General features: G+C 45.2%; 1 protein-coding gene across 3 annotated transcripts in view; it reads left to right on the top strand.

Annotated features, from left to right (window-relative positions):
- Positions 1-23,334, top strand: part of ddx55 (DEAD (Asp-Glu-Ala-Asp) box polypeptide 55) — a 43,300-nt gene that overhangs the window by 2,079 nt on the left and 17,887 nt on the right. The window contains exons 2-8 of one of the 3 annotated variants that reach the window (XM_069933492.1): positions 6,958-7,008; positions 7,097-7,183; positions 13,729-13,820; positions 14,383-14,445; positions 16,765-16,914; positions 17,569-17,758; positions 21,161-21,243. In XM_069933492.1, coding sequence (XP_069789593.1) covers positions 6,958-7,008; positions 7,097-7,183; positions 13,729-13,820; positions 14,383-14,445; positions 16,765-16,914; positions 17,569-17,758; positions 21,161-21,243 — 716 coding nt within the window. The remainder of the gene's footprint in view (positions 1-6,957; positions 7,009-7,096; positions 7,184-13,728; positions 13,821-14,382; positions 14,446-16,764; positions 16,915-17,568; positions 17,759-21,160; positions 21,244-23,334) is intronic. The other 2 variants (XM_069933494.1, XM_069933493.1) reach the window with 2 other exon arrangements.

Raw genomic sequence — 23,334 nt, 5'->3', positions numbered from 1 at the left:
GGGAGAGTCTTGGACAAGAGGGCACAACTTCAGGATTGAAGGGTGTCCAATTAGATCTGAGGTGCTTAGGAATTTCTTAAGTCAGAGGGTGGTAAATCTGTGGAACTTGTTGCCACAAGGTGTTGTCGAGGCTGTCATTTGGTGTATTTAAGGCAGAGATTTATAGGTTCTTGAGTAGCCAGGGCATCAAATATTATGGGGAGAAGGCTAAGGTGTGGGGCTGAGTGGGAAAATGGATTAGTTCATGATTGAATGGCGGGGCACACTCAATAGCATGAATAGCCTATTTTTGCTCATGGTCTTGTATGTGAAATTCTGATCTCACCTCTTCACCACCTAGAATAGATTCTTTCCACCTTTCTGTGAATTGTCTGGAGCTCTGGCAAATGAGTCCCAACCTCTGTTCATTGCTATCTTATCTGAATAAAAGCACGCAGAATTGTTGGAGGAACTCAGCCAATCTTGCAGTGTCCATAGGAGGAAAAGCTAGATTACCAACATTTCAGGCCTGAGCCTTTCTTCAAGATGTAAGCAATGAACAGAAAGGCATCAGAATAAAGATGGGGAGAAAGGAGGAAGACTGGCTGGGAAGGAGTCCAGACCAACAATAGGTGTGAATTGGATATCATAAGAGGTTACATCAGAATTGATTTTGGGTTTGTGAAAAGAAACAGATGGAGGAAAGCAACGGGGAAGAAGTGGAGGAGGGTGGTTTAATGGAAACTATTGAAGATGAGGTGTTGTTCCTCCTGGGTACCCTCCAACAGGATGGCGATAACCTTGACTTCTCTGGGTTCTGTTAAACCACAATCCCCTCTTCCCCCTGTCACCTTTCCCCAGCTCTGTCTCCTTTTCCCTCTATCTCCTTTCACGGGGCCTAAGCCAATTCTCACCTATCCTCTTGTATCTAATTAACACCTTTCGTTGGTCTGGACTCCTTCTCCGGCCAGTATTCCATCTTTATTCGTAGGCCTTCCTGTGCTTTGCTTATTCCTTGAAGAAGAGCTCAGGCCCGACACATAACTTCACCTCCTCTGGACACTGTGAGACTGGCTGAGTTCCTCCAGCATTTTTGTGTGCTTTTACTACAATATCAGCATCAGCAGACCTTTGCATTTCACTCTAGCTTTAACTGATAACCAGAAAGGCCTCTCATACTGAAAATTCAATGAGTTGAATTCAACATCTTACAAATCTTTATGATTCAGGTATTACCTTGCTTACAGTCATTTTTAACACTGATTGTTATGGGCTGTAATTTTAAACTAAAATAAATTACAAACACGTTTAATTACTATAATTGCATGACTATTAAATCATTTCAACTAAACCCCTTCGCTGCATTGGTATTTAAATGGATATACTATTGAATAAGAGCTGGACAGCTTTCACTCACCAGTGCAAGCAACTTCCCAGAGTGAACAGTTTTGCGAAAGGGTTAAAACTAAATAGAACAAATCAGCATTTTCAGGAGAGAGAGTTCTGGTCACTTCGTAACTGCAAAGATGTTGATGCTTTGGAGAAGATGCAGAGGAAATTTACCAGGATGTTGCCTTGATTGGTGTACATGTCATGAAAAAAAGTTGTCAAAACTTTTCCCTTTGTAGTGACAAAGGATGAAAAGTAATTTATTAGAGATATACAAGATTATGAGGTACCCTGATAGGGTGGCCACCTTTTTCTTGGGGCAACATCCAGCAGGATTCCTGGAATGAAGACATTAGGGTGTGTGGAATGTTCTGACCGCTTTTAGACTGTACTGTAGCGGCAGCTACACTGCTAATGAAAGAACACACAACTAGATGGGTTGAGCTCAGTGAGCAGAACTGATTTATTACAGGCTGCTGGGCTGGACTTGTACTTCCAGCCCGGACTTGGCTGAGAACCGCGCTGAGGGGTGCTGACGTCTCCTGGGCATCACGTGGTCCCCCACCGCGGGCTTCTGAGCCCTGTCCTGAGAATAAGGGGAAACCCCCGACGGCGCCATTTTGGCCGGCTGCCCCTCCGCGTGGATTACAGTGGGGCTGGTTCACCTGCCGAGTGGTGTGCCGCCACACAGCCCCCCCCCCCCCCCCCCAAACCCGTGCCAATGTCCTTTTTCGCTGGGCGGCCTTGCTTCTTGGTCTGGGCCACAATCACTGGTTCGGTGGGGTCGAGGTGCGCTGGTTTCAGCCTATCCACAGTAAATAGTTCCCGCCTGCCACCGATGTCCAGTGTGAACGTAGACCCTGAAAGCTGGACAACCTTGTACGGTCTCTGCAGAGGTGCTGCGGGCAGGCCCCGCCGAATAATAACATACTTTGCGGAAAGCAGTTCGCTTGGGACGTGAGATGGCCATGTGCCGTGTCTGGGCGATGGTGGGGGTGCAAAGGAGTCCAACTGGGCCTGGAGGTGGGAAAGCAGCTTGTGCAGCGACTGCTGGGGTTTGTGAGGCACATTGATGAACTCACCAGGAAGAGCCAATGGTGCTCCATAGACTAGCTCAGCTGATGACGCCTGCAGATCCTCCTTAGGCGTGGAGCGGATCTCCAGGAGCACCCAAGGCAGTTCGTCCACCAATTGACCAGTGAGGCGGGCCATAAGTGCTGACTTTTGCAGATGCTTGACTAGCCCATTGGCCTGTGGGTGATAGGCCGTGGTGTGGTGTAGCTTGATCCCCAACCTCTTGGCAAGCAGTGCCCAGAGTGCAGAGGTGAACTGGGCACCCCGATCGCTGGTGAGGTGATTCGGAACGCCGAACTGGGCGACCCAACTGTGAAAAGCGCTCAGGAGCAGGAGTCCATGCAGGCATCCGGCATCAGGATCACCTAGGGCTAACGAGTGGTGTGGTCCACCACCGTGAACAGGTAACGGTCGCCCTGGGAAACGTGAATGTGGCTGAACCGTTCCCGGACGTGCTTGAACTCTTGCACAGGCGCCCTGGTGTGCCTATGTACCTTGGACATTTGGCAATGGGTGCATCTTCTGGCCCAGCCCACGATCTAGTTCTGCAGCCTGTACCAGACGAACCGCTCTGCCACCATCTGGACCATGGACCTGATGGACGGGTGCAAAAGGTCGTGGATGTGATCGAGAACCACTGCCGGGGAATCACTGGCCGCGGTGTGCCCATGGAGACATCACACAGGACGGTGCTTCCGCCCTTCGGATTCGGGAGGTTTCAGATGGCAGTCTTGAAGGCTTGCATCTCCACGTCGGACTTCTGGTCCCGGGCAAGCTGGTCAAAGTCGAGGCCGGGCGTCAGCGCACAGATGGCTGGTCAAGAGAGTGCATCAGTGACCACGTTGTCCTTCCCTGCCTTGTGCCGAATGTCGGTGGTAAACTCCGACACGAAGGAGATGTGATGCTGCTGGCAGGCCGAACAGGGGTCCTTCGCCATTGTGAGTGCCTGGGTGAGGGGTGCGTGGTCAGTGAAGATAGTAAAAGTCCTCCCGTTCAAGAAATAGCAGAAATGCCGCACCGCCAGGTACGTGCCCAGTAACTCATGGTCAAAAGCGCTATATTTGCGCTCTGATGGGCGGAGAAGCCAGTTGAAGAATGCCAGCGGCTTCCATTGTCCGTTCACCTGCTGCTCCAGGATGGCGCCGACGGCTGTGGCAGAGGCATCGATGGAGAGCGCCATATGCAGGTCGGTGTGCGGGTGGGTGAGCATGGTAGCATTCGCGAGGGCGTCCTTGGTGGCCTTGAATGCACTGCAGGCCTCTGGAGTCCAGGTGAGCATCTTGTGCTTGGCTGCGATGAGGGCGAATAGCTGCTGCATGATGCGCGCAACTCCTGGGATGAATCGGTTGTAGAAGTTTACCATATCTGTGAACTCCTGCAGCCCCTTGAGATTGTCTGGACATGGGAACTCCTTGATAGCAGCGAACTTGGTAGCGGCGGGCATGGCTCCCTTGGCCGTGATGGTATGGCCCACGAACTGCATGGACTCTTTCCCAAACTAGCACTTGACTGGGTTGATGGTGAGGCCGAAGTCGGCCAGCCGGGAGAAGAGGGTGTGCAGGTGGGCTTTGTGTTGTGCCCAATCCCTGCTGGCAATGAGGATGTCGTCTAAGAAAATGAAGATGAAATCCAGGTCCCTGCCCACTGAGTCCATGAGGTGTTGGAAGGTCTGAGTGGCCTTCTTGAGCCTGAACAACATGCGAAGGAATTTGAACAAGCCGAAGGGGGTGATGATGGCCGTCTTGGGTATGTCCTCAGGGTGCACCGGGATTTGGTGATAGCCGCGCACCAGGTCAACCTTGGAGAAAACCCTCACACCATGCAGGTTGGCCGTAAAGTCCTGGATGTGAGGGATGGGGTAACGGTCAGGAACTGTTGCCTCATTGAGCCGTCGATAGTCTCCGCAGAGCGCCAGTGGCCAGAGGTTTTCGGGACCAGGTAGAGCGGCGAGGCCCATGGGCTGTTGGACCACCGAATGATCCCCAGCTCCAAGAGATGCGAAAACTCCTCCTTCGCCACCTGGAGCTTGTCAGGTGGAAGCCAGCGTGCCTTGGCATGAACCGGTGGACCCTGGATGGGGGTGTGGTGGAACACCCCGTGGCATGGCGAGACAGCAGAGAACTGTGGCTTGACGAGGGCTGGAAACTCGTCCAGGATTCGCTGGAATTCGTCTCTGGGTGTGCTGATCATGGCCATCTGCGGCTGCTCTGTGCGGGAGGTGTCAATGCGAATGGCCTGGAAAGTATGGGAGTCCACCAGGCGCCTACCCTGAATGTCCACCAGAAGCCCGTGGTTGAGGAGGAAGTCAGCACCCAGGATGGTGGTTGGAAGGGATGAGACGGTGAACCTCCACGAGAACTTTTGTTGACCGATCTGGAAGTGGACTGTCTTGTCTCCATACATCCAGACCTCTGTTGCGTTGGCCGCAATGAGGGGAAGTCATCGAGGTCAGTTCCTGGACTCAATGACCATGGCCGGGATGACGCTGATCTGGGCCCCAGTGCCAATGAACCGCCGGCCACTGACTGAGTCCCACAGGTAGAGGAGGCAGTGTCCTTGGCCAGCTGCTGGAGCCATTAACAGCGGCCGGCCTGCTCGTTTCCTTGGAACGAGCAGGGCTGACGACACTTTCGAGCCTTGGCTCCCCAGCACTGGTGGTAGAAGCAGAGGCCTGGAGTGGATGCCGTGCCCCTGATTATGCTCTTGGTGGCCCATGCAGGGGCTGGATGCTCTACCGCAACGCTAGGGGCAGGCTTGGCGTGGTCATGCCCGTGCCTCGTGACCTGCTGGACGCTGAGCCCTCTGAGAATCACTCGAGCCATAACTCTTGGGCCTTCTGAATGACTTTCTTTGGGTCGGTAAAGCTCTGTTGGGCCAGTAATGGCTGGATATCCTCGGCAGATGGTCGAGAAAAATGCACTCGATCCACTTCCAGATCGGCCAACGAAAGTTCTCGTGGAGGTTCACCGTCTTGTCCCTTCCAACCACCATTCTGGGTGCCGACTTCCTCCTCAACCACGGGCTTCTGGTGGACATTCGGGGTAGGCGCCTGGTGGACGCCCGTACTTTCCAGGCTATTCGCATCGACACTTCCTGCACAGAGCAGCCGCAGATGGCCACGATCAGCACACCCAGAGATGAATTCTAGCGAATCCTGGACGAGTTTCCAGCCCTCGTCAAGCCACAGTTCTCTGCTGAGCGTGAGCATCTTGTCCATCAGCTCCATCGGGGAGCTGTCCCCCAGGGCATTGAGGTGCAGCATCTGAGCGGCACACTGGTGCCTGAATAGTCCGAGGGATCCAGTGAGCACTCACTTGATGGTCACATATTTGTCTTAGGCGGGTGGGTGCTGAACGAGGTGCAGCACGCATTTGGCGGTGGCCTGGTCCAGGGCAGTGACCACATGGTAGAATTTGATCATGTCAGATGAAATCTGGTGGAGGTCGAACCATGTCTCCGGCTTCTGAAACCAGAATTCAGGCAGCTTGACGGCTATAGCACTGATCCCAGGTTCGCTCATGATGGGTTCAAAGATGTTTGAATTCGGGGTCACCAATTGTAGCAGCAGCTACACTGCGACTGAAAGAACACAACTAGACGGGTTGAGCTCAGTGAGCAGACTAGTTTATTGCAGGCTGCTGGGTTGGACTGATACTCCCAGCCCGGACCTGGCTGAGAACCGCGCTGGGAGGCACTGATGTCACCCGGGCGTCAAGTGGTCCCCCAGTGCGAGCTTCTGAGCTCTGTGCTGAGAAGAAGGGGAAACCCCCGATGGCGCCATTTTGGCCAGCTGCCCCGCCGCGTGGATTACATGCAAGGCCGGTTCGCCTGCCTAGTGGTGTGCCACCACAGTACACCTTGGAGTTTAGAAGAATGAGGAAGAACCTCGTAGAAGCATTTTGATTGTTGAAAGGCCTGGATAGAATGGATGTGTTAAATGTTTTCCCATGGTATGGGAAAAGACAAGAGGACACAACTTCAGGATTGAAGGGTGCCTATTTAAAACTGATACAGAGGAATTTAATAGCCAGAGAGTGGTGAACCTCTGGAATTTGCTATGATGGGTGGCTGGGGAGGCCAGCTGAATGGGTGTATTTAAGATAGCAATTGATAGATATCTGAATAGACAGGGTTTCAAACGTCATAGGGAGAAGGCAGGGGAGTGGAGCTGAGTATAGGAGCATGATGGAGTGGCAGAGCAGATTCGACAGGTTGAATGGCCTACTTCTGCTCTTATTTCTTATGGTCTTCTAGGAGAGTGGAGGAAAGCTTAGAAGGGATGTCAGAGATATTTTTTTTTACACACAGAAAATGGTGGCTGCTTGGAATGCATTGTTGAGAGTGGTGGTGGAGGTAACATTCAAAAGACTCTTGGACACGTGGATGTAAGGAAAAATAGAGGGTTATGGGTGTGAAGGAGGGCAAAATTAGGTGGTTGTGGCCAATGAGCTGTACTGTGCTCTAATCTATGCTACATGCAGAAACTTGATCCCATCTGCCTGTGCTTTCTTGCAGTCTGCAACAATTCCTCTCTTTATGAACAACAAGGATGTAGCAGTAGAAGCAGTAAGTTACCTTGGGACACAAGTGTTTTCCATAGATTTTGTTGAATGCTTCCTGCCGCATGATAAATTTGTGCATTAATTCATCACAGGTAACTGGCAGTGGGAAAACCCTGGCATTTGTCATTCCGATTTTGGAAATCCTCTTGAAGCGAGAGGAGAAATTAAAGAAATTGCAGGTTTGTTCTTTTATTTCATAAAAGGTGAGCTTAATCATTGTAAAATAGATGTGAGTTGGATGTTTCTTTGGGGAAAGTTGGACAAGAGGAGAGTAAGAAAGACAGCACGTGGCTTTTGGGGATTATCATTGCTGATGGAGACTGTGTTAGGTTAACATGGTACAGTCCTGTCAGAAGGGGTGATTTCACTGGAAAGTAAAGATTTTTCTTCCTGAACACTTTTGGGTGTATTTTAATGGATTTTGGGCTGCTGATCATGAAAATCACCTTAAAATGTTCCTATCATGTACCTTTTTTTAAATAGATATAATCTTCTTTTGTGATTTCCTGTCATATTTTAAGTCTATTAGTACATTTCCCACAAAGCTCACTGTTTTGGTCAGTCCAAGCAGGCCTGGGCATGGACTCAGTGCAGGTGCTATGCAAATGTTGTCTTGGGCCTGGGCCTGCTTAGTCAGGATAGATGTAGACAGGCTAAAAAAGCAACTCACATGAACAGATGCTGTGCATTACATTGATTATAGATTGAACGCATGTTGATGAACATGTTCTTCAGGCAATAGCAGAGTGAGTGTACTTAACAATAGCATTTATTGTCTTCAGCGGAAATGTCTCGTCAATGTCACAACAGCTGCAATACATTCTGTTACAGTTGTGACAAGTATACGCATAAGGCTGAAAGAAGCAGCGTGACTGCACTTGTTAAGCAAATCTGTGAGCTCCCCTTCGGCTGTAAAATTGGTGACCAAGACAAACCCTGGACTTACATTTGTTGTGCAACATGTGCAGTCAGTCTGAGAGCTTGTATCAGCATCATTAGGTGATTAAACATTCAATAAAAGTTAATTTAATGTTTCTCCAACAGCTGATACAGCAAATCTGAAATTATCTTTGTGTTCATCTTAAAGTAATCTATCATAATCCCCAATTTTTTTAAGGACCCAATCCTTTTTGAAAAAATTTGTTGTCCGGTGTTTTTAGAGTGGTTATACTGAGGCCCTTCTGCTCTTTAAGGGTGGCAAAAATTCTATGGGATCTTGTGAAGAGCAGGAACTTCCTCACTGAAATAAAGGCACGTCATAAATGCTCTGTTAAAATCGAAAGCTCCAACTCCTTATATTTCATAAAAGGATAAAAAAACCAAAATCTTTCCTAGTTTTTGTGAAAGGTTCTTGACCTGAAATATAGAATATTAAGGCACAATAAAGGCCCTTCAACCCTCAATGTTGTGCTGACATATATATTCCTACCAAATAAAAAACTAAACCCTTCTTCCATCATAATCCTCTATTTTTCCTTCATTTATGTACCCGTCCAAGAGTCTCTTAAATGCCCCTAATGATCCAGCTTTCAACATTCCAGGCACCCAAACTCTCTGTGTGGCAGGAAAAAAAACTTACCCCTAATGTCTCCCTTAAACTTCTCTCCCTTCACTTTGTACAGATGTCTTTTGGTGTTTTTCCTCACCCTCTTTGGGAAAAGGGGCTGGCTACCTTATCTATGCCTCATAATCCTGTAGATCTCTATTGTCACCTATCATCCTTCTTCACTCCAAAGATAACCTTGCCTCATAACATTTATTTTCCAATCCAGGCAACATCCTAGTTAATCTGCTCTGCACCCTTTCCATCATTTCCACATCCTTCCTATAATGAGGTGATTAGAACAGAACACAATATTCTCAGCCTGGTCTCACCAGAAATTTGTAGAGTTGCCACATGACCTCTCAAATCTTGAATTCAGTCCCTCTATAAATAAAGCCCAGGATTCCATAGACCTTCTTGACTATTCTATCGAACTTCAGAGATGTATGGATTTGGAATCTGTCTCTCCACACTGTTAAATATCTGACCATTGGGTCATCTACCGGCACCACCTACGGCTCCTAGAACGCTTCCACCAGCGTTGTCTCCGCTCCATCCTCAACATCCATTGGAGCGCTTACACCCCTAACGTCGAAGTACTCGAGATGGCAGAGGTCGACAGCATCGAGTCCACGCTGCTGAAGATCCAGCTGCGCTGGATGGGTCACGTCTCCAGAATGGAGGACCATCGCCTTCCCAAGATCCTGTTATATGGCGAGCTCTCCACTGGCCACCGTGACAGAGGTGCACCAAAGAAAAGGTACAAGGACTGCCTAAAGAAATCTCTTGGTGCCTGCCACATTGACCACCGCCAGTGGGCTGATAACGCCTCAAACCGTGCATCTTGGCGCCTCACAGTTTGGCGGGCAGCAACCTCCTTTGAAGAAGACCGCAGAGCCCACCTCACGAACAAAAGGCAAAGGAGGAAAAACCCAACACCCAACCCCAACCAACCAATTTTCCCTTGCAACCGCTGCAATCGTGTCTGCCTGTCCCGCATCGGACTTGTCAGCCACAAACGAGCCTGCAGCTGACGTGGACTTTTTACCCCCTCCATAAATCTTCGTCCGCGAAGCCAAGCCAAAGAAGAACCCTGTACTCACCCTTTATGCTTGACCTTCCAAACTGCATCAGCTCATTCTTACCCAGATTGAACTCCAACTGCCACTTCTCCACCCAACTCCGTATCCTTACTATATCCTTTTGTAATCGATGACAACGGTACAACACGATCCACAACTCCAACAACCTTCTTATTATCTGCAAATGTATTGGCTGTAAAGGTTGTCATAGCCGAAGGGTGGTAGTGGGGATGAGCTCCCACTGCTACACAAATGCTCTTCATGGTGTACATCTTTTAAAAAATATTTTTAAATATTTCACACTGTGAACCATATCAACCAAAATACATACAAACATTTCCCTCTTAAATATACACAGTGCCATTTTCTCCCCTTTTTTCCCTCCTACCTTCCCTCCCCACTCCAAAACTAATAAACGTTCAACATATACAATACAATAAAACCATTAAACAATGTCATCACACAATGAAAAATAAACAAGAAAAATGTGTCATCGACTTTTACACACTGGATCAAGTCATTTTGTCTTCTTATCATTTTAGAGGGTGGAGGTCCGAGGCAAGCCCTCTCGGTTATGTTCCATGTACGGTTCCCAAATTTGTTCAAATAATGTGACTTTATTTTTTAAATTATATGTTATTTTTTTCCAATGGAATACATTTATTAATTTCCATGTACCATTGCTGTATTCTCAGGCTCTCTTCCGATTTCCAAGTTGACAGCACTGTTGTTCCCATTTCCTTCTTGCAGCAAAAACATCTATCTGATAATGTTGGATCCCATTTTTTTAACTTTTGGGGCATGATATATAACCTGTGTAACCAATTATGTTGTATCATGCGTAACCTCGTGTTTATTATATTCTTCATAGTTCCAGAACATAACTTTTCCCATGTTTCATTTTTTATCTTTATGTTTAAATATTTTTCCCACTTTTGTTTGGGTTTATACCTTATTTCATCATTTTCCTTCTCTTGCAGCTTGATGTACATGTTATAAATCTTTTAATTATCATTGTGTCTAATCACATATTCAAAGCTGCTTCCTTCTGGTAAACTCAGACTATTTCCCAATTTAGCCTTTAAGTAGGCTTTCAGTTGATGGTATGCAAACATTGTACCATGAGTTATTCCATATTTGTATTTCATTTGTTTAAATGTTAATAAATTATTTCCCAAAAAACAATTTTCTATTCTTTTAATTCATTTTCTCTCCCATTCTCTAAAGGAAGGGTTTTTTTTGTAAAAGGGATTAGCTGATTTTGCATCAGTAATATTTTTGGTATTTGGTAATTTGATTTTTTCCTTTTTAAGTGAATCTTTTTCCATATATTGAGTAAATGATGCAATACTGGTAAGCTTTTATATCGTACCAGCTTTTCATCCCACTTATAAAGTATATGTTCTGGTACCTTCTCCCCTATTTTATTCAGCTCTATCTTAGTCCAATCTGGTTTTTCCCTTGTCTGATAAAAATCTGATAAATACCTTAATTGTGCTGCTCCATAATAATTTTTAAAGTTTGGTAACTGCAAACCACCTTGGTTGTACCTCTCTGTTAATTTATTTAACACTATCCTCGGTTTCCTCCCTTTCCTGAAAAAATTCCTTATTATTCTCTTTAGTTCATTAAAGAATTTCTCTGTAAAGGGAATTGGTAATGATTGAAATAAGTATTGTATCCTTGGGAAGATGTTCATTTTAATGCAATTTACCCTCCCTATCAACATTAGCGGTAATTCTTTCCAATGTTCTAAGTCTTGCTGTAATTTCTTTATTAGTGGCTGATAATTTAATTTGTACAAGTGGCTTCAATTATTATCTAACCTAATACCTAGGTATTGGATTGCTTGTGTTTGCCATTTAAATGGTGATTCTTTTTTTAAATTCTGTATAATCCGTGTTACTCATCGGCATCGCTTCACTTTCATTTGTGTTGATCTTGTACCCTGATATTTCTCCATATTCCTTCAATTTCTTATGTAGTTCTTTTATTGATATTTCTGGTTCTGTTAAGTATACTATGATGTCATCTGCAAATAAACTGATTTTATACTCCTCTTATTTTTATCCTTTTTATTTTATTTTCTGTTCTTATCAGTTCTCCCAATGGTTCTATTGCTAAAGCGAACAGTGAGAGAGATAATGGACATCCCTGCCTAGTTGACCTACTTAATTTAAATTGGTTTGATTCATGGCGTACATCTTAAACAGTTTCTGACAACCAAGTGCATCTCCTGACCTTCTCGTGTGGCATAGTTCTTACGTCTGGCAGAGCTGTTCTCACTGACAGGAGAAGGGGCAAAGGCGGGCCACTGGTGTTCCGGGCAGATGGGGCACGTTAACCACAGATGGTAACTCATCCAAGAGAGGGAAAACTCCAATTTCAAACCTCTGTTGCCTTGTGGCTATATCCAATCATGGTAAGGGCTTTGGGAGTAAAGCCCAAGAAAAATCCAGCACTGGCTCAGCAACTCCTGGGATGCTGCTGGCACCAAACTATATCGACTTTCGTCGCTCCTTTGAACCTATCATTAGCATGGTGGGGGGTCCCACTGCATGGGCAACAGACAGATGTCCATATTAACTCTGCCCTGGCTTGCATCCTGGAGAGATCATCCAGCTTCACTTTAGGCACAGTACCCATGGTTGACCATGACTGATGGAGGGCACAAACAAACTGGCCCATCCTTCGCCTCTTCATCTAGGTCATTTATAAAAATCTCTAAGAGCAAGGGTCCCAGAACAGATCCCCACGGAACTCAACTAGTCACCGAAACATTCACTATTTTTCTCTCGCCATGGATGCTGCCTGAATTACTGACTTGCCAGCATTTTCTTTTGTTTATTTCAGATATCCAGAATCTGCAGTTTGATTCTCTTCAAAGGATCTTGGGGATTATGGGGCTATTTTGACAGACTCTGATATTTTTCAGAGCCAAGGCCAGTATTTATTGCATATCCCTAATTATCTTGATCTGAGTGGCTTGCTGGCCATTTCAGTGGGCAATTGAGAATTGCCAGATTGGCAAGTTTAGAATCACATTGAGGGTGACCATAATATTTCTTCTGATGCTCATGAACCCCAATGGAATTTTACAGTAATCTGCATGTTCCATGAGGATGAACTGAGCATTTCATGTTCATTTCAGATTATTTGCTGGATTTTTAAATTATATTGTAATGATGTTGCCCAGTTACAATAAAACCCCTGTTATCCAGCACCTGTGGGGATTGGTAGATCCCCAATCCACATAGGTGCCCATAAATGAATTTGTCAGCTGCTTGAGACTGTGTATTGTGGCATGATTGGCGAACTAACTAATCGGGGGTGCAATTTTAAACTCTTGCATTTTTTACCAATTCATTTTCTGCAATTTTTTTTGTTGGTTGCTTGAGGCTGCCAGTTGCTTGAATTCTGGATAATGGTGATTTTACTGTATTTTATTGAAGGAGATGCAAGAGACACGATGCTGGAATCTGGAGCAAAAAACAATGTTGGAGGAATTCAGTGGGTCAGGCAGCATCTATGGAGGAAGAGGAATGGTTAACATTTCAAGTTGAGACCTTGCATTAGGACCTGGGGTGCCAGTAAATTGGAAGATCTCAAAATGGTGGAGGACATGCAATGTGCCTTGGATGCAAATGGCCAGGGACACGACAAATGGAGACAGAATGGAGTTGAGGTCAAAGTTCAGTGGAGCAAGAACTTTTGTGAAGGGATTTGAACTTGTAGGTTGTTAGCTCAACCCTCCAAATTAGTAGTCCAGTAATCTATCCACAACACCCTTTCCTTCATGGCTGACCATGGCAGATTTTTGGAAGTGTTCATTCATAGCACATTCCCGCCTTGTTCACAGTGATGAGGCCAACTGGACAGATGTGTCAAGATGTTTGTTCAAATAAGTTAACTTGAAAGAGTTTTTCAGACCTTTGAATAATGCACACAGACCAATCTGTTTCAGGGACTGAACAGTAATTTGATGAGGTATAGTCTGTTTTGATGTCCTGAAGTCATGAAATGCTGTGGAGAAATGCAAGTATTTCTGTTAACTCAAGTTCTGAAGAGTGACTCTTGGTTATTTCCCTCCTACATCCAGGTAGGGGCTCTCATAGTCACTCCAACCCGGGAACTCGCTATCCAAATCGATGAGGTACTCAAATACTTCACAGTGCACTTCCCTCAGTTCAGGTAAGATTGAAGCTCATCGACTCACGAATGAATAGGAGTAGTCTGTAAGCTGCAGGCTTCCTGGGCTCTGACTGCTACTTTGGACGAGTTCAGGGAAGGGATTCCTTTAAAGATTTAATAAGCAGAGTGAAACACAAGTCTGCAGACACAGTGATTGTAGTAGAAACACAAAAACCCATTCCCTTGCCGACATGCCTGTCCATGGTCACATGCACTGCCAGACTGAGACCACCCATAAATTGGAAGAACACTTCAAATTCTACCACTTCATATAATGCCATCTCTAACCAGATGGTGTTAACAACAACTTCATTGTTTTCATTTCGCCACTACCCCCACCTATCCCTATGTTTCCTTTCCTCTAGCTCTCTCTCTCTCTTCTTTTCCCTCTGTCTCCTTCCCCTTAGCTCTGCATTCACAGAGCCAAACCCCCTCCCTCCCTCCTTCGAAACTTAGGTTGGTTAAATATCTTTTCCTCCCATGGATGCTGCGAGATCTGCTGAGTTCCTCCAGTGTTTCTGTGTTTCTACTAGAATTAAGAAGTATTGTGTTCTCCTTTCAGACAAGTTCTCTTCATTGGTGGAAGCAATCCAATAGAAGACGTGGAGAAATTCAAGAAAGATGGGTAAGTATGGACCCTGCTTGTTTAAAATCCCTTTGGGCAGATTCCCTGATCGTTTTTGTCTGAGTTCTTGGCCAGTCTGAAGGTTATTGATTATTGCCTTGCAGTTCCATCAGGCTTGCTCTGGAGTCTGATTGGCATTTATTTGTGTTATTATTTTCTGGGCTGGGTTAACCTTCTCTTATCTCCAACAACCATCCTATGGAAACTAGTGAGTAATACTGTTGACCAGGTGGAATTGGCTCTGCCTTGGCCAGCTTTCCCTATCCCACAACCATGACTGCTGAAGGAAAGGACACAAAGGGGTAGGGAAAGGGAGAGACTTGAGGGACGTTTAACAGAAACTGGAGAAGTTGGTGGTAATGCCATTTGGTTGGAGTGTGCCAGATGGAATATTATGTGTGATTCCCCCTTCCTCCATTCTTTCCTCTCCCCCTCCCCCACCTACCTGCTTTTTGCTCATCCCTTGACAAAGGGTTGAGGCCCAAAACGATGGTTACTCTTTACTTTCTATTGATGCTGCATGACCAGTTGAGTTTCTTCAGCACTTTTGTGTATTGTTCTACAATTCTAGCGTCTACAGACTTTCCTGTTTAACACCATCCTGGTAAACCTCTTCAGCACCCTTTTCAAAGTCTCCACATCTTTTTTTGTAATGGGGCAACTAGAATTTTACACAACATTCCACAAGTGCAAGCTATGAGGTAGAACCAATGACCTCATTACTTCTGGTAATCTCCTTTTCATATTGTTTCTAAACTCTGCTCTGTGCAGTTTTACCTCCTACCAAAGATCCACCAACCCAATTGCCCCAGTCTCTGCGTTCCCCGGCCCCACCACACTAGTATCATCATAACTCAACTTCATTTTATTCCCCTTGGTTTCGTCCCTTCCCACCTAAAACCAGGAGAGCGCCATCATTTCAACAACTTCAAGTTCCCTGGTGTGGACCGCCTCATTTTTCACCATGAATGACTGGTCCCAATACACTTCCATCTCCCTAAAGATCTCAAGGCTTAACCCATCCCTCTCCATTTACTACCACCTCCTCCACTTTGCAGAACTTACTCATCCTCAGTAACATCCTTTGGATCATCCTACTTTCTCCAAGGCAAAGATGTAGCCGTAGGTACTCGCATGGGTCCCAGTTACGCCTATCTTTACGTAGGATATGTGGAGCAATCCTTGCTGCAAGCCTACACAGGCAAGGTTTCTCAATTCTTCTTCTGTTACATTGACGACTCCATTGATGCTGCTTCCTGCACCCACGATGAGCTCACTTGGCTGCCAACTTCCACTCCAACCTCAGATTCACTTGGTTCATCTCTTCCCTTTCTCGATGTCTCTATTTCTGGAGACAAACTATCTCGGGTATCTTTGGTAAGTGCACTAACTCCCTCAGTTACCTTGATTGCCGCCTGTAAGCATGCTATTGCTATTTGAAATTCTCCGTCCCTCTGCCCTCATCCCGTCACTTCTCAGCTTCTGCCCTCTTACTTGTATCCGCCTTTTACCTCTTACCTATCAGCTTGAACTCCTCTTCTCTCCCCCCTCCCCCCACTCACCTTTTTATTCAGACATGTACCTGTTTTTCTACATTTCCAATGAAGGCCTCAGGCCTGAAATGTTGACTGCGTTTTACTTTCTATGGATGCTGCATGACCTGCTGAGTTTCTCCCGCAGTTTTATTACACTCTTTTCTATATCCAACCTTTTCTTTTGACTTCCTAAAGTGCACCACCTTACACACGTTGGGATTAAGTTCTTTCCATAACTGAGATTCTGCACTCTCTGCGTTACAACATGTGATCAACCATTGTAGGTTCCCCAATGCTATTAGTTCCCTCTCTTCCTTGTTCTCAGTTTAATTGAGTTTAGTGGCCTTACAGTCACTGGGGTTCGAGACTCGGTGTCAGGATCTTTCTCAGAAGTGAAAAGGAAGTTTCAGCAGTCCCTTAACAAATTGCCAGTCAGTGACTGTGGAAGACTGGTCTCAGTGTAGTGGCTAGTTTGCAGTTCATGATTTCCCACAGTCATTGACATGAGAATGAGGAGTGTTCTCTTGCTCGTCATGTGGTGCTAGGCAACCTTTGCATCCACCTGAGAGAGTAGATGGTGCTTCATCTGAAGTCTGGAGCTCTTGGTGGCCGAGTAGTAGTCCCTTGGTGCAGCCTTGGATCCAGCTCCGAGGCTTTTCACTCAGGGACAGAGGTGGAAAGGGAGCCTTCTCGAAGAATGGAATGCTGGAATAACTGGTCAGCACAGGAAGCAGCCATGTCGGTACAGGAGGGTGCTGGTTTGACTGCAGTGTTTTGCTGACAGAGGGAACATTGTGGTGGGCACCCCTGGTCGTTTGGAAGATATGTTCAGGCGCCAGTCAGATGGCCTGGATCTCACTGCCTGCGTGAAGAGCCTGGATGTCCTGGTGCTGGACGAAGCTGACAGGCTTCTCGACTTGGGATTCGAAGCAAGGTGAGGTTGTTGGCCATATATTCGTGAGAAGGTGAGTTGGACGCCCGTCTCAAACCCATTCACTTTAGTTTTTAGATTTATTGTTAAAGTACATACATGACATCACATATAACCATGAGATTCTTTTAACTGCGGGCAAGGCAGGATTATTGGTAGTGCAAAAAAAACTACTAAATATACCCATGTAAACATAAAGAAATGTAAACAAACTGACTGCAATATAGAGAAAATTTTAAAAACTCAATAAAGTGCACAAGTTAGAGACCTTAAATGAGTCCCTGATTGAGTTTGTCATTGAGGAGCCTGATGGTGGAGGGGTAGCACCTGTTCCTGAACCTGGTTGTGAGAGTCTTCTGGCATCTATATCTCTTTACTGATGGCAGCAACGAGAATAGAGTGTGTGGTGTGGATTCTTGATTGCTGCTGCTCTCCGATGGCAGCATTCCCTGCAGATGTTCTCGATGATGGGGAGAGTTTTACCTGTGATGTCCTGGGCTGTGTCCACATTCATGATGCCATAATTACCATAAACTCGGGAGCCTGATCACCTGGCTGGGCAAGGGAGTGTTTACAGAGCTGGTCTGGGCCCTCAGCTGAGACATTCCAACCTCTGTTCTTTGAGTGAATCTCGACTCTATGATTGTGACACTGCAGCTTGAACACCATCCTGGGCTTTCTGCCAAAGCAACGGAGAACAGGGCTCTTCTCGGCCACACAGACCAACGAGGTGGAGAACCTCGTGAGAGCGGGTCTGCGTAACCCTGTCCGCATCACGGTGAAAGAGAAGGGAGTGACAGCAGACAATACCCAAAAAACACCCGTACGGCTGCACAACTATTACATGGTAAGATCCCAAACTGTCAGCAGCTTCAAGGTACTTGCTTTGGAGAGCTGGTAGTAGTTGTTAACTCTGCAAATCCCTCCTTTTCCTGCCATCCAATCCCTTTATATTAAACAGAAGACCTCCTGCAGTTACCTTGCATCCTGACACACACTCTTGAAATTTTGTTCCTTCCGGTTCTTTATCATTATTTTCCATTTTATTTAATTCCCTCTTTGTTTTAATTTATGCCCATTCTCTTTATGTTTTAAGGAATTTTATCCTGCCTTCAAATAAATGTGGTCCTCTTGTTGGCTCTCTGTGGGCTTCTGCTCTCTGTCCAAGCACTTCCTCTTTTAATATCTTTTGCCTGCTATTTACGTTCACACTGCTCCATCAGCTCCCTCTGCCTCTTGCACATGTGCCTCCTTGGCCCCATTGTTTCCCTGCTCCACATGCCTGGTCCAAGGTAGGAAATATTCTCATATGGTCCAGTCTAGTGTGAGGGTTCACAGGTTCTCTTTTTCCCTGGGAACAGAAGGCTGTGGGAACTGAATGAAGAAAGATGGGAGGAGGATGAAGTGGAGAAAAAGTAAGCAAGGATATATGACGACTCTCCTAGTGTGTGTATGTGTGTGTGTGTGTGTGAGAGAGAGAGAGAGAGAGTTAATGTTTTGGCTGAATGAGCAAATAGGTGTGTTGAAGAGAAGTGAACAAAGGGAATGTCTGTGATAGGTTAGACTCCACAACTACTGGCTGACTCTTGGTGTTGGTTAAAGGAGGGGTATTTATGGTAGCTAATCTGTTTGGGAGAAGTATAAATAATCAGAATTTATTGTCATGAACATGTTATGAAATTTGTTGTTTTGCAGTAGCGTCACAGTGCAAACATTTATATAAAACACCTTACAAAATATATAAAAATAGTGCAAGAAAAAGTCAATGTAAGGCAGTGTCCAGTTCATTGTTCACTCAGGAATCCGATGGCAGAGAGAAAGGAGCGGTCCTTGTGCTGCTGAGTGCTCGTCTTCAGGCTCCTGTACCTTTTCCCTGATGGTAGCAGAGTGAAGAGGGCATGGCCCGGGTGGTGGGGGTCCTTGAGGATAGAGGCTGTTTTCTTTAGACAATGCCTCTTGTAGATGTCCTTGATGGAGTGAAGACTGGTTCTCGTGATATTGCAGGCCGAGTCAACAATCTTCTGGAGTTTATTCTTGTCCTGAGCATTGGCACCTCCATACCAGACAGTGATGCAACCACCCAGAATACTCTCCTCGGTATACCTGTAGAGCAGTGGTTCCCAATCTTTTTTATGCCCCGCACCCTTAAAAAATTTTAATATGTTCTCTCACCCCTTAAAGTAATAATTTATTTAAGAATAAAGGTGAAGGTAACCAAAACAAATTCGTATAATCAATTTTAAATAATATATAAACAAAAATGAAACATATGGAAAAGAAAAAAATTACAACAAATTAAAAGTTGCATAAACCCTACAAAAAATTAAATTTTCATCCATGCATGAAATTTCTTTTTTTTTGAAGACTTTATTAAAAATTTTATAACATGAATACAATAGAGAATTACATTTAAAGAAAAATTTTAAAAAATTAAAATAGTATGATTACAATATTACATCAGAAAACTACACAAAATAACCCCCCCGTTAATTGTAACGCAATATTAATAGTCTAACTTAAAATTAGTCCAACCCTCCACCCCCCCATGCATGAAATTTCTTTAAAAAAAATTAAAGAACTAATGTTCATAAGCCAATTTAAATTTAATGACTCTTTTGTTCCTGTTTATTGCTTAAGAGTTTTTCAAAACGTGGCACTTTGTTGCTGATACCAATCCGCACGTCTGCTTGTGCACTCAAGCGATTTCTAGATTTTGTCTTGATTGACAAAAGGGCACTAAATCCAGACTCACATAAGTATGTCGTCGCGAATGGGATGAGCACAGTTAGTGCTTTTTCACATGAAACCTGTCCATTGCCAAACACCAATATTGTTCCAAAGTTTTGCTTTCAAACTGCATTTCAAGAACATGATTTGTGCGCAGTTCAATAAGATCTTCTTTCAGTTCTTCATCATCCGACATATTATCCAAATTGAAGGAGTATGGTTTTATAAAAAAAATTGAAATGTTATCTCACACCGCTGGTTGGGAAACCCTGCTATAGAGGTTTACGAGAGTCTTCGGTGACATACCAAATCTCCTCAAATGCCTCACAACGTATAGCCGCTGGTGGGTCTTCTTCATGATTGCATCAACGTGGAGGCTCCAGGACAGATCCTCGGAGATGTTGACACTCAGTAATTTGATCCTCTCCTCTGTTGACCCCTTGATGAGGACCTGGTCTTGTTGTCTTCGTTTCCTCCTGAAGTCCAAAATCAGTTCCTTAGTTTTGCTAACATTGAGTACAAGGTTGTTGTAGTGCCAATGAGCTATCTATCTCAATCCTGTACGCTTCCTCATTGCTGTCTGTGATTCTGCTGACAACCATGGTGTTGTCGGCAAATTTGTAGATAGAATTGGAATTGTGCCTGGCTACACAGTCATGGAAGAGACTCCTAAGAGGGAGAACAGAAGAGAGGGAAAAAAAATCACCCTGGAACAGAGAGACCCAGAACACAGAGGTGCACTGGAAAGGCTGGTTCCCCATAATTGTGAACAGTCTGTGCCAAGATGGCGGGACAGCACTATGGGTTGCAAACTCAGCAGACCAGTGCACTGCACCAGAAAGGGGAGAACAACCTTCAAGCACCCACCCACCCTCACCCTGTTAGGAGAAGCAGAGGAGACGATCCTAGAGGATGGTGACTATGGTGGCAGACCAGCAAGGGGCTCAGCAGCTGAGGGAATCGTACAAGCTGCTGGCAACTTGTGGTTGGGGGTCCCACACAGGCTGAGGGCTGCCAGAGATTGCTTCATGGGGAAAACCAGATATCAGACCCTGAATTTGAGAGGGTACTGAGAGAAAGAAGGGCACTGGAAAGACCTTGGCGCTGATGACTTCCTGATCCTATCAGAAGTTTGGATCTGGAGCTCAGGATGCTGATGGTTGTGGGAGCACTGGAGATGAATCCCCAGACACTCAGTGTCTCTGAAGAGAATCTCTTGCTTCTCTTTCTCTCCTACTGAAAGGGTTTTCAAATAGCAACTCTTTGTCTGCCTTATGGCAGGCAGGAGCTAATTTTGTGTAATATTACATATTCTTTACTATTACATTATATTAAAGGGATCTTGATTGTTTAGGTAGAGGGTGACTTGTCTAGATAGGATGCAAAACAAAGGTTTTTGCTGCATCTTGGTACCCATGACAGAAAACAATTTAATTCACTTTCTGCTTCACTGTTATGCTGCCTTCTTTCATGGTGTTACTTCCACATGCTTGTTCATAATGTTTGATACGTTGTTTGGCAGGTGTGTCGAGCAGACGAGAAGTTTAATCAGTTAGTTACCTTCCTCCGACAGCGAAAGAAACAGAAACATCTCATCTTCTTCAGGTAATTGTTGCTCTCAGTGAAAACTTCCAGTGAAATAATTTCCATTCTGTGACAGGCAGTAACATTTTGATAGCCCAGTATATTGAGGATTTCAGTAATGGCTGATTGGATGCTGTTTGCAATCTAATTCACTATTTTTCATGTTGTGCAGTATTAAATTTTGTTTTCAGTGAACCAAGTAACTGCAAAGCCAGTCCAGGAACCAGGGCTCCAGTGAGTTAATGGGGCCCAGCATGGTCTGCATCAAAATTAGAATAAATCTCTGCTTGCTTTTGCACGATCCTTATCCCGTTATTCTCGACAAATTCATGTGTCCAGCCAGAAGCCTCTTAAATGCAAGTATTGTATTTACTTCCACTACTACCCATGGCAGCCCATTCCAGGCAGCCATCATTCTCTGTGTAGAATATCTTTCCCCATTTATCTACTTTAAAATTTCCCCCATCTCCGTTCTAACATATGACATTTTTACTCTGGGGAAAAAGATTCAGACTGACAACCCTATTAATGTTTTTCATTATTTTATGAACTTTTCTCAAGTCTCCCTTCAGCTGATGAAGCTCCAGAGAAAACAACCCGTTTGTCCAACCTCTCCCATAATTCATACCCTCCAAACCAGGCAACATCCTGATGAACCTCTTCTCAGAATCAGAATCAGGTTTTATTGTCATGAACAAGTCATGAAATTCGATGTTTTACAGCAACGTCATAGTGTAAATCTTCATATTTTAACCAACACAACATTACATTAAAAAACAAAATAATAATAATAGTGCATGAAAAGTCAGGCAGTGTCTGGTTCATTGATTATTCAGGAATCTGATGGCAGTGGGGAAGAAGCTGCCTTTGTGCTGCTGAGTGCTCGTCTTTAGGCTCCTTTATCTTATCCTCGATGGTAGCAGAGTAAAGAGGGCATGGCCTGGGTCTTTGAGGATAAAGGTTGGTTTTTTAAGATACTGCCTCATGTCGATGTCCTCGATGGAGTGGAGTCTGGTGCCTGTGATGTTGCAGGGTGGGTTAACAACCGTCTGGAGTTTAATCATGTCCTGAGAGTTGTTGCCTAGGCACCAGGCAGTGATGGAACCAGCCAGAATGCTCTCCATGGTACACCTGTAGAGGTTTACAAGAGTCTTTTCTGACATGCTGAATCTCCTCAGAAACCTCACAAAGTATAGCTGCTGTGGAGCTTTTTTTTTGATTGCATCAACGTGGAGGCTCCAGGACAGATCCTCGGAGATGTTGACACTCAGGAATTTGAAGTTCTTTACCGTCTCCACTACTGAGCCCTCGATGAGGACTGGGTTTTGTTTCCCTGACTTCCTCCTTATGTCCACAATCATCTCTTTGGTTTTGCTGACGAGCACAAGGTTATTCTCCTTACACCACTCAGCGAGCTGATCTATCTCCCTCCTGTACACTTCCTCATTGCAGTTTGTGATTCTGCCAACAACTGTGGTGACATCGGCAAACTTGTAGGTGGCATTAGAATTGTGCCTGGCCACACAGTCATGGGTGTATAATGAGTAGAGCAGTGGGCTAAATACGCACCCTTGGGATGTGCCTCTGTTAATAATTACAGTTCCAATTCATACTGACTGTGGTCATCCAATGAGAAAGTCAAGGATTCAGTTGCAGAGGGGGGTGCAGAGGCCTAGAGTTTGTAGCTTCTTGACCAGCACTGAGGGAATAATGGTGTTCAAGGCTGACCTGTAGTCGATGAAGAGAAGCCGTATGAATGAGTTGCTGTTTTCATGGTGAACTAGAGCTGAGTGGAGAGCTAACGATATTGCTTCTGACATGGAGCGATTGCGATGATGGGTGAATTGCAGTGGGTCCAGATCTTTACTTGGATACGTGTTAATTCTGACCATGACCAGCCTCTCGAACTATTTCATCATGGTCGTTGTTGAGACAGCACATGCTACTCCTCCTGAGTACCAGGATGATTGATGCCCTTTTGGGAACCTCTGCCACAATGAGAGATTGAAAATGTCCGTGAACACTCCGGCTAGTTGGTTGGCGCAGATTTTCACTACCCTGCCACATATGCTGTCAGGGCCTGACCCTCTTGAATGTTGTTCTGACGTAGCC

Source organism: Narcine bancroftii, chromosome 4 (assembly GCF_036971445.1).
Source record: "Narcine bancroftii isolate sNarBan1 chromosome 4, sNarBan1.hap1, whole genome shotgun sequence".
Taxonomy (NCBI): Eukaryota; Metazoa; Chordata; class Chondrichthyes; order Torpediniformes; family Narcinidae; genus Narcine; species Narcine bancroftii.
The sequence above is the reverse complement of the archived record's forward strand: the minus strand, read 5'-3'. Positions and strand labels throughout refer to the sequence as shown.